Source organism: Eupeodes corollae, chromosome 2 (genome assembly GCF_945859685.1).
Source record: "Eupeodes corollae chromosome 2, idEupCoro1.1, whole genome shotgun sequence".
In the NCBI taxonomy this organism is placed as follows: domain Eukaryota; kingdom Metazoa; phylum Arthropoda; class Insecta; order Diptera; family Syrphidae; genus Eupeodes; species Eupeodes corollae.
In genome coordinates, this window is record NC_079148.1 from 1,743,672 (window position 1) to 1,754,950 (window position 11,279).

At 36.7% G+C, this 11,279-nt stretch overlaps 1 protein-coding gene across 1 annotated transcript; it reads right to left on the reverse strand.

Annotated features, from left to right (window-relative positions):
- Positions 1 to 164: 164 nt before the first annotated feature.
- LOC129946068 (uncharacterized) lies at positions 165 to 5,789 on the reverse strand. The gene is made up of 11 exons (XM_056056094.1): positions 5,532 to 5,789; positions 4,777 to 5,468; positions 4,472 to 4,697; positions 4,019 to 4,410; positions 3,810 to 3,961; positions 3,535 to 3,751; positions 3,311 to 3,472; positions 3,064 to 3,252; positions 2,257 to 3,012; positions 439 to 671; positions 165 to 379 (listed from the first exon to the last, which is right to left on the reverse strand). Exons 1-11 carry the CDS (start codon positions 5,668 to 5,670, stop codon positions 229 to 231), a joined length of 3,309 nt encoding a protein of 1,102 aa, XP_055912069.1. The 5' UTR covers positions 5,671 to 5,789; the 3' UTR covers positions 165 to 228.
- Positions 5,790 to 11,279: the final 5,490 nt, after the last annotated feature.

An 11,279-nucleotide genomic window follows, 5' to 3' on the forward strand; every position in this document is an offset into this window, starting at 1 on the left:
ACTATGTATCAATGGTCTTTTACCCAATTAATATCATGCTACATTTTGATTAAGACTTAGGTCCCTTTTCTTCTCCTTTTTTCTCTGTCTCCAGTTGGCACTTTTGATTTTAGTAGTAATTTTTTCAAATAACGTGGCAAAGTAATATTCAAAATACGAATTAATCGTGTGCATTGTTTTGTTTTATTTAAACGCATTTTACAATGAAATTCTTTACAAATTCTTAACTTATTTGTAGCCCAAAATTTTATTGATATCTCCTAGTTCACGAGTGCTCCAGGGCTCAAGGGGATCCTGAGAAGTTTGTCTTCTGCCAAGTTTATCAAAAGGAGCTGATTGCTGACGATATTGTGCATTCTCAATATTTTCGGGACATACTCTGCAAAAGTTCAAAAATGTTGTATTAGAAACATTTCATTTCACTCTATTTCCACTTACTTGTTCTTTTTGCGAATCCTTGCGCTTTTAGCTCGTCGAGTTGCATCGTCTTGAGGGAATTGTCTTCTCTTGAGATGAAGCTGTGCCATTGCCCGATGTACATCCTGAGCAGTAACTATTTCTTCATTTCCTGTTTCCTGTTCGGTTTCTGAAGATTGTTCAATAAGTTTCGGTTCATCTTCAATTGTAATACTAAATTCTTCTTCCTGTTGTTCTTTCTCTTCACTTTGACTCTAAAAGAAAAAAGCTTTACCATTTTTAAGAATCCAATCCAATTATTAAGTGTCCCTAAAAAATGTTGGGTCATTTTTACGAATTACAAAATTTCCATGTACAGTCTGACTCTTTCAAAAAGTTCTTACTGCAGGATAATTGGATCCTGGAAAAAACTCAAGAACACCAAATCGACACCCACCATCTTTTCATCGATTTCAAGACCGCATATGACAGCATCTACAGGGACGAGCTGTATAGACCCATGTCTAGTTTTGGCATCCCTGCCAAACTCGTCCGTTTGTGCAGGATGACCATGGAAAATTCACGCTGCTCCATAAAGGTTGGAAACAACTTAACAGAACCTTTTGATGTCAAAAAAGGTTTTAGACAAGGTGATGCGCTGTCATGCGATTTTTTTAACATCGTTCTTGAAAGAATAGTGCAGAGCTCACACGTCAACACTAGAGGCACTATCTTTTAAAAGTCTGTCCAATTACTGGCATATGCTGATGACATTGACATAATCGGAAGAACTCAGCGTGATGTCAATGGGGCTTTTGTGAGTATTGAGGCAGAGGCGGCAAAAATGGGTTTAACGGTTAATAAGGGCAAAACAAAGTACATGCTGTCGTCTAGAAAGGACATACAACAACGACGTTTTGGTCAAAACGTCACAATCAACAGACGTAACTTTGAGGTAGTAAAGGACTTCTTCTACCTAGGCTCCGCTGTAAACGCAGAAAACAACACCAGCGCTAAGATCAAACGCAGAAGAACTCCGCTGTTTCTTTGGACTAAGAAAGCAATTGAGTGGTAACGTCCTCTCTCGAGGGACCAAAGTGTTTCTATATAAGACCCTTATCATCCCCGTCCTGCTATACGGTGCAGAAGCATGGACTATGACAAAAGCGGATGAAAGCACCTTGGGTCGCTTCGAGAGAAAAGTTCTTCGTGTGATCTACGGTCCCGTATGCATCGAAGGGGAGTGGAGGAGAATATGGAACGACGAACAGCGATGTAGACTTAGCCAGAAAAGTCCAACGACTAAGATGGCTGGGTCACGTAGAGCGCATGAAAACCAATGCTCCGGCCCGGAAAGTCTTCGAATCCGCACCCATAGGACAGCGCAGTAGAGGAAGACCGCGGATTAGGTGGCGCGCACAAGTGGAAGGTGACCTCACCCAACTTGGAGCGCGAAACTGGAGACATCTAGCTAGGGACCGAGCTAGATAGAGAAGTTTGTTGGGTGAGGCCCTATAGTTCACACAGGACTGTAGCGCTACCTTAAGTAAGTAAGTAAGCAGGACAATTGGTTTGAAGGATTGTAGTTTTGAAAACAGTCGTTTTTGTAGCTTTAGGAAAAGTGCAGTGAATCAAAAGTCAAGCGCCTTTGGATAAAGTCCCTTACCCTCACCCCCTTAAAATTAATAGATGTATTTTTTTCCTTTTTAAGCTTAAGCGGATTTCTTATAACTGCCTATAACTTGATAAGTGTCTAACAAGTTGGGACATTCGAGGTAAGGAACGTATCCGGGTTTTACTGTAATACCTGTTTAGAAAAGCAAAAAAGACAAGAATTAAATATTAGCATAATAAACTTACAGATGATTCCTCCTTATTTGGCGTATTCCATATATCCCGAGCAAGCTCATCAAACCCAACGCCAGCCATACTCTTGACAGCTTCTGGTCTTGAAAGTGCATTTTTAGTTCTTCCCACCAAAGACAACTTGCCCAAAATTGGTCTGCAACCAGCATCGCTCTCTTCGGTATCGATTTCTTCAAGCATTTTATAAAATTCTTCCAACTTAACCGGATCTACGGCAAATTTTGGATCTTGAAATAAGTTATGCAAAATTTCAGGATTTTCTGGATCTTGTTTTGGCAACGCCGCGGCCACGGCAGCCGCTGGTGCAGTCTTCGCAGCCACCGTCCCTACTGGCTGTGTTATCGGTTTCGTTTCGTGCACAGGAACAGCCTTGGTATCAATTGGTTTACCATCAGTATTCAAATTTTGTTCAACCAGAGTCCGAGCTTGAATAGCCAACTTTTCCAAACACTTTTTGTAATTAGGATCAGTTCCATCTGATAGTTCGGAATGTAAGACCAAATCCCTGAATGGATCACTAACGAACGACTTGTCCATTATATTAGTGGTCGCAGAAGCTTGACCAAAGTTTATGACGTTAAGTGCATTTTCAAAGCCTGGCTGAGGATTTAGGTTGTAGGGATCCTTTAGTTTCTTTTTGGTAATTTTGATCGGGCTCGAAATTGATGCTCGCCCCCACATAAGACGACGCATTTGTTCTCCAGTCATGCCGCGTTTTTTAAGAGCATTCAATGTTACTTTGCCTACTCGCTAAGAAAAATCGGTGTTAACTCAAGAGTTTAAACAATCAAACTAGAATACCTTCCAATTGCAAACAGCGCCTTTCCTCTGCTTCGCTCTGGTTTTATTTTTACTCTTTATGACCATTACACCTCTCTGCTCGAAGCCAGTATCATCAGAAACCCCCAGAGGAATTGAATAAGCTTCAAGGTACTTCTGGGCGTCGGTCTGGGGAACTGCTCGTTCTAGAGTGACAACAATTTTCGCCCACTTTTATGGGTCAGGGTTATTTTTTGGAAAAATTTAAATGCATTTAAAATTAAGAGACCTGCTTCATCCATTCCTTTTCAGATTGTTCAATGACATGGGCATAAGTGTTGCCCATCATAGCAATCAACATGTTCAGCAGCAAAATCGGTACGAAAATCATAAACGTTACGAAAACGGTTTTGGCCAAATTCGGATAGGAAGTCTGATTTAAGTCCGGGTACTATAATGAAAACCTTGAGATAAAATAAAAAAAACCTTTAATATGAAAATATGGAGGGATACATTATAGTCTCCTAAAGTGGTTTGAAACAAAGCCATCCAAGTGCTAGGGAATGTGTTGAACATAGTTGACTGCAACTGAGGGTGCCCCTTGAAAAGAAAGAAGAAAGCCTGGGAGAAGCCGAAGATTACAATGGCGTAAATTATGCCAAACGTGAACATGTCTCCCGTCAACATAGAATAGATCATAGTTACAAAAGGTCCAGTCAAACGAACTGCCCTGAAAATGAACAAAAATTCCAAGAAATTTGTTGGAGCAAGAGATTGGGAAGGCTTACCCAGCGAAAAACATCAACAAAAACCAACTTCCAGGAACAGCAAATACCAATATAGCCTCCTCCGTGTCAATATCGCCCATCATCCGGAATGGTATGCAAGCTAAGATCAGAAGGTTGGAAAGCAGGAATATAGCCTTAGCTGGTGCATGTGACTAAAGATAAAATCCAAATTAAATTAATTTCTTTTTTCCTGCTACAGAAATGCTAACCAATTGTTTAAGGAATGCAGAAAGTCCTTGATTCTTAACCTCGTCACCTTGCTGAAAGATGACATAACTCAAGACCCCAGCAATTGTGGCAATTTCGGCACAATATCGAAGAATATTTTGTGCGTCTGCAGACTGCTCAATTCCACCATTTTCATCGGGATCTTCAGGATCAGCGTCTTCACTGGCCAAGTCAGTTCTCACGGGACGCAGATAAACCGAGATGGAAAGAAAAAATAAATGTATAAAAAGAATGAGAAGACGTTTTAAGAATTGATTGCGAGCAAATGTCTTCCATTTTTCCTCCAAAAGACGTTGGATGATGCCTCCGTCAAGCATATCCAAATGCTCTTCTTTTGTTCCATTCAAAATAATGAATAATGCTGAGTTCCAATCTTAAAAAAAAAAAAAAGAAACTCTGAACTATTTCAATCAATTTCTGAATAAGATTCTTACTTGTCCGTCCATCTGGTAGTAGAGTGTCCAGAGCGTTAAGAGGATATCCAGAACAAGTGATGTTACTGTAACGCCAGAATTCACGAGACGATAGCTCCAACATCTCACGGAAAACCTCTGCTCGTCCCAGCTTGCAGGCAAGCGTAAGGGGCGTGAGTCCAGAATGATTTGCTATGCCGTTTCTTGCGGGTGTTTTCGGATGCCGCAAGGCATAACCAAACATGTCCTGAAAATTTGTAAAGAGAATTCCAAATAATGTCTAAAAGTTTCGATACCTTTCTCTAGAAATATCTTAAACTTCTTACCAATTTATCACACACAACAACCATATGCAGAATCATATTTCCAAATGAGTCTTGTGCATCGGGATCAGCTCCATGGTCTAGGAGTAAATTATAGACGCTCTCGTTTGTACAGCACGCAGACCATGCCAACGGATACTCCCCCATATAGGCCAAACCTTCATAGTCCGTTGTCTTGGCAGGATTTGATTTTTGTTGGTCTCTTGGAAGGAAGAAACTTCCAATAGCTCGTTGATTTATATCTGCCCCAGCTTCAATCAGATCAGCTACCAACTCATTGTTGCTGTAGGCGATTGCCAAATGCAAAGCACTCGCACCCAAATACTCTTCGCCTTCCATCACGTCCAAAGCTAGATTGGGGAAGACACGCAGCAATATTCGCGATAATTTTGTATGAATTTTTGAATCACATATTATCAAGACATGCAGTAGACTCTCTCCCAGAGCACCTCGATACTGCATCTGCCAACACGCTTTGTGGTCTTTCCATTTTCCCAATGGATCGTGTATTGAAAGAGACGCCTCAATTGGAATCCTCACCTCAGTGTGGTCCCTGTACTTCCAGCAAAGGAATTCTGGTCTATTAATGACCTGTCCCTTGCCCTCGTTATACATGAAAACTCCAAATTGTTCTCTAATCAGTTGTTCCACCGCAACCAAACCGCCAGTATTGATAGCATCTATCAAATCTCCTCCTGGAGGAAGAGAAGACAATTCACTTTAGAATGTAATTTATATAGATGTGGGCATGTATTGACCTCTTTTGTAGTCGGCTAACTTATAGAGAAGGCATCTGTTAGCCGTTGCCGATGACTGGGAAATAACTTGATCCAGAATTGCTCCTGGCTTCATTTCTGGTTCCTTTTTTCGGAAACATTTATTAAATGGAAATCTCATTTTTGGAGAAATAAACTTCTTGCAAACAGTACTCGATAAACAAAGTGAGAATACTCCTCATATATTTTCCATCGGGAGTGTTTGATCAATCAACTCTTTGAAAAATTGTTTTTAACCATAGAAACAGAGTTTTAGAATTGTTGTTGTATTATTTATTGTCGTAACATGTTTTGATACAATATAAGGCAAGATTTTTATCTAGACGGTTAAATTCCACTATTTTCATTGTTTTTGATTCAAGGCCTTAATTCAAATATGATTCCGACTCTATCATGATAGGTTTTTGACATACATATTACTTTTTAAAAAACGAAACAAAAAAAATTTGTATAGGTTTAAGACCTTTATTATGTTAAAATTCTCTATAAATCCTTATAAGTTTTTAGATTTCAACTGTTTTGAATTAATCTTAAAAAAACGCACTTTTTTTGTAGATTTTATTTTTTATGAAAAAACGGACTGTTGGATTTTTATATAAAAATTACTGAATATTGAAAACAATATTTTCTCTGAAATAAAATAAGTTTGAAGCCAATATTTTAATTTTTTGAAAAGCTATTTGAGCCGAAAGTAAATTTTTACCAAGTTTTAGTATTGTTTTTTTTTTAGAGTTTTATTTTTTGTAAAAAAACTGTCAATTCGAATTTTTTAAAAATTTTACCAACTGTTGAAAACAATATTTCTTACAAGATAAAATTAGTTTGAAGCCAATATCTCAAAGTTTTGAAAAGATATTTGAGTCGAAAATCAATTTTTACCAACTTTTATACATTTTTTTTTAGGTTTTTATTTTTTGTAAAAAAAACTGTCAATTAGATTTTTCTCAAAATATATCTTTATGTTGAAAACGATATTTCTTATAAGAAAAAATTAGTTAGAACCTATTATCTCAAAGTTTTTAAGAGATATTTGAGTCGAAAATCATTTTTTACGAACTTTTGTTAATTTTTTTTCGGTTTTTAATTTTTTGTACAAAAACTGTCAAATCGATTTTTTTCAAACTTTAACTGAATGTTGAAAACAAGATGTTTTGAAAGATAAAAGTAAATTAAAGCCAATATCTCAAAGTTTTGAAAAGATATTTGAGTCGAAAATCAATTTTAACCAACTTTTTTATACATTTTTTTTAGGTTTTTATTTTTTGTAAAAAAAACTGTCAATTAGATTTTTCTCAAAATTTTATCAGATATCAAAAATATTATTCTTCGTTGCACAAAATTGTTTTAGAGATGAAATCATATTTCGGTCGTAAAATTTTGGAGGTGACAAATTTTTTTTTTTTCACTTTTATTGATTTATAAAAAATACCGTTATATTGTTTTTTTTTTCAAAAAATATACCTGTTTTGTGTCACGTTACAATATATTATATAAAATTTAATTCAAGTCTCTAGCGTTTTTGGTTCGTAAGATATTTAGGGTTAACCAAAATTTTCACCTTTTTTTCAAACTGCTATGGTAAAAAAACCACCCACGCAATTTTCTTGAGAGCCCTTTCTGCATCTTTCTGCCTTATTATCTGTATAACAAAATTTATTTGAAGTCGATATCTCTTCTGGTTCTTGAGCTATGGACGACGAAAAAAACGTCGCGAACGTACGGACGTACAAACGTACGTACACACGCACGCACAGACATCTTTCTAAAAATCTTTTATTTCGACTCTAGGGACCTTGAAACGTCGAGAAATGTCAAAATTTTCAATTTGACAAATCGGACCCATTACAATAACTTCCTATGGGAAGTTAAAAATAACCTCCAAGCATGCCAGTCTTTATATTAATTCAATCAAATTTAGTTCAAAAATTGATTTTTTTTAGTGGCGCATGGAACACAATTGAATTTGTTTTTTTTTTTATGGAGTGGAGTAGAGCTATTCCAAGCTAAACATTTTTTTAAATTGTATTACTATTGGTGCAGAGGGGTAAATCTGCCGATAAATCCAGATCGGCATATATGATCTTAAATCAAAAAGAAATAAATGTATTCTGTTTTGACAGATCTAGATCAGGAATAAATTGATTTATTTTGCTCATGGAAATCCCATTAAAAGTTTGGGTTTTTTAAAATGATTTCTCCACGTCTGAAGTATTTCATAAATTAAAATGGACGACTGGGTCGCACGAAATTGAAGCTGTATCCAAAGATTATGCTTACAAATACTACCTATGTACATAAATATATATTTATTAAGATTTCAAAATATAAATGCAAGATACGTTTTTCTTCAAAAATGTAAATGCAATTTGAGTTCTCAAAAAAAGAGTTAGTTTATTAAAATTATTTTTGAAAATCGTTAGCACTGATTTTATTAAACTAATTTCTTATGCATAAAATGTTTCGATATTTTTAGGAACTAATTTTGGTATTTAGTGCTTATGATATGATTACATTAAAATTTTGTTAAAAACCGTTTACCATTTTTTGAGATATTGAATTTTGAAACAAAAACAAATCAAACAAAAATTAGACTTTTTTATCATTAAATACAAATTATAAAAATCACAGTCTTATGGCCAAGTCAAAATTATATTTTGTGTATTGAAATAATTACTATTTCTGACCAACAAATTAGTATGGAGACTTTTCTAATTTTAGTCTTAAAAAAAAAAAAAAAACAAAAAATAAGAAACTTAACTTCTAATTGTTTAGGCTATTAAGCTTCGAAGAAAGGTAATCTTCGAACCCACTTTTTTCGACTTCTCTTCCATCATACGTAACGTCATGATTTATCAAAACCTAGAGTTCTATAATAGTTCAAAAACAATAATTTTATATTGTATGGAAAAATTAAGTAAGATGTTAATTTTGTGACTATATCTGCCATTTATTAGCTATTTAAAAAAAGCACCACCTTTGTAATAAGGTCTAATTTGGCGCTATTCTCAAAGTTCATACTCATATTAGATATCATATTTTCAATAAATGAAAATACTGAAATGAATTTTTGATATTAGAAAAATGTGGTAGACTCAAAATCTTTTATTGTTCCTTTAAGTCGTAACTATCAGCCCCTCATCCTTAATACAAAATAGTTCGTAGTTTATCGAAATGCATATTTCTTTGGGCACAAGGAAAAAAACATTAGTCGACTTGGTTAAAAAATATACTACCGGAAATGCAACATGCATTTTTCTCTTATGATTCTTATGATTTTAAATTAGAGCCAAGTAGTAAAATATATAATGCTTACTTACTTACTTAAGGTGGCGCTACAGTCCTGTGTGAACTAGGGCCTCACCCAACAAACTTATTCATCTAGCCTGGTCCCTAGCTAGATGTCTTCAGTTTCGCGCTCCAAGTTGGGTGAGGTCACCTTCCACTTGTGCGCGCCACCTAATCCGGGGTCTTCCTCTACTGCGCTGTCCTGTGGGTGTGGATTCGAAGACTTTCCGGGCCGGAGCATTGGTTTCCATGCGCTTTACGTGACCCAGCCATCTTAGTCGTTGGACTTTTACCCTTCTAGCTAAGTCTGTGTATGTCGCTGTACAGCCCGTACAGCTCGTCGTTCCATCACACGAAGAACTTTTCTCTCGAACCGACCCAAGGTGCTTTCATCCGCTTTTGTCATAGTCCATGCTTCTGCACCGTATAGCAGAACGGGGTTGATGAGGGTCTTATATAGCTACACTTTTGTCCCTCGAGAGAGTACTTTGCCACTCAATTGCTTTCTTAGCCCAAAAAAATAGCGGTTAGCAAGAGTTATTCTGCATTTGATCTCAGCGCTGGTGTTGTTTTCTGCACTTACAGCGGAGCCTAGGTAGACGAAGTCCTTGACTTCCTCAAAGTTTCGTCTGTCGATGGTGACGTTTTGACCGAGGAGTCGGTGTTGTATGTCCTTTCTTGACGACAGCATGTACTTTGTTTTGCCCTCATAAACCGTTAAACCTATTTTTGCCGCCTCTACCTCAATAATTACAAAAGCCCCATTGAAATCACGCTTAGTTCTTCCGATTATGTCAATGTCATTAGCATATGCTAGTAATTGGATAGACTTTTAAAAGATAGTGCCTCTAGTGTTGACATGTGAGCTCTGCACAATTCCTCCAAGCACGATGTTAAAAAAACCGCATGACAGCGTATCACCTTTTCTAAAACCTTTTTTGACATCGAAAAATTCTGTTAAGTTGTTTCCAACCTTTAGGGAGCAGCTTGAATTCTCCATGGTCATCCTGCACAAAGGGACGAGTTTGGCAGGGATGCCAAAACTAGACATGGGTCTATACAGCTCGTCCCTGTAGATGCTGTCATATGCGGTCTTGAAATCGATGAAAAGATTACCAGGATCTGCGGTAATGTGAATATTTGATCAACTGTGTACTTTCCTGGTCTAAAACCACACTGATAAAGACCTATCAGGATGTTGACGATGGGCTTTAGACGTTCACATATTACGACAGAGAAGATTTTACAGTAAATCCGTCCGTATCCGAGGCTTGTTGGTGCTTCGCAACTATGAAATATATGATGCTATTCGTCTTCTACAGGGGCGATTCCTCATAGTCAGCAGGTTTAAATGAAATCTCCAATACTTCTCAAGCAAAGACCATTATTCAATAATGGTCTTTGCTTGATTATTAGAGAAACCATTTTCAACAATATCGTTTTCATAAATAAATTGGGTGGCGCAACAGTCCGTCGTGAACCAGGGCCTATTGAATTACAACTCGATACCATTCCTGTGTGCGAGTACTGTTGTCAGGAATGGAAGGGACCTACAATTTTAGGCCGAATCCGAACGGCTGATTTAAGAAAGCACTTTTTCATGACAAGAATTACTCTTGAAGAAATTGTCAATTCCTCGCAAGAGGCAGTACCCGCGAAAATTAATTTTGTTTAAGTTAAGGTGACACAGGCAGGGATTGAACCCAAGACCTCTTGCATGACAGTCCAACGCACTAGCCATCATCCCACGGGTACTACAATATCGTTTTTGGGGAAGCTAATACAGGGTGTCCTACAGATTAAAATGAACACACAAGTATAGAATCAGAGAGTATACTCGAACCTTAATTTATTAATTAATATATACTATTACCAAAAGCTATTTGGTAGCGAGAAGAACAAGAAATTATTTTGATGATCTTGTTTGATTTTTTTCTGGTATCTCTTTCGCATGGAGTTCCTCGGATGTGGACAGTATGCACACTCTAATCACACTTAAGGCAAGTAAGGCAAGTTTCTAGTATCTGATTGGCCAGCTGCCAAAAAAAAGCCTTCCAATTTAGGCAACTTTATTGGAAAGTTGTCTGGAAAGTTAGTCAAGGAAAAACTCCCTAAATATCAAGTCAAGTCAACTTATGTCAAAATGACAACTGATCATGTTTGTTCATTCAAGTGAAAGCTGAGCTTTACTACTCCATAATTTATTTATTTTTGGCACAATTCCATTTAATGTTTTCTGTAAAAGGGTTGCTTGTCAATTTAAAAAAGAAACAAGTAATGTTTCTTAACAATACAAAAGACAAATCGTAATGGACTTGTAGCTTCTCTAAGGAGTGCATTGTAGACAATAATATCTTTGGTAGTCCTTTTACTATGAAGTAGGGGTTTGTGAAATAACGTTCTGAATTTGAAATTCATGACACATGGAAAACTAAAGAAAGAATG

What these genes read in the sequence shown, in the direction of transcription:
- LOC129946068 (XM_056056094.1), bottom strand. Translation starts at nt 5,670, where the DNA reads ATGAGATTTCCATTTAATAAATGTTTCCGAAAAAAGGAACCAGAAATG. An exon ending in GTTAGCCGACTACAAAAGAG is followed by an intron (nt 5,469 to 5,531) that starts GTCAATACATGC and finishes CTCTTCCTCCAG; the next exon opens with GAGGAGATTTGATAGATGCT. An exon ending in CCACTTTAGGAGACTATAAT is followed by an intron (nt 3,473 to 3,534) that starts GTATCCCTCCAT and finishes TTTTCATTATAG; the next exon opens with TACCCGGACTTAAATCAGAC.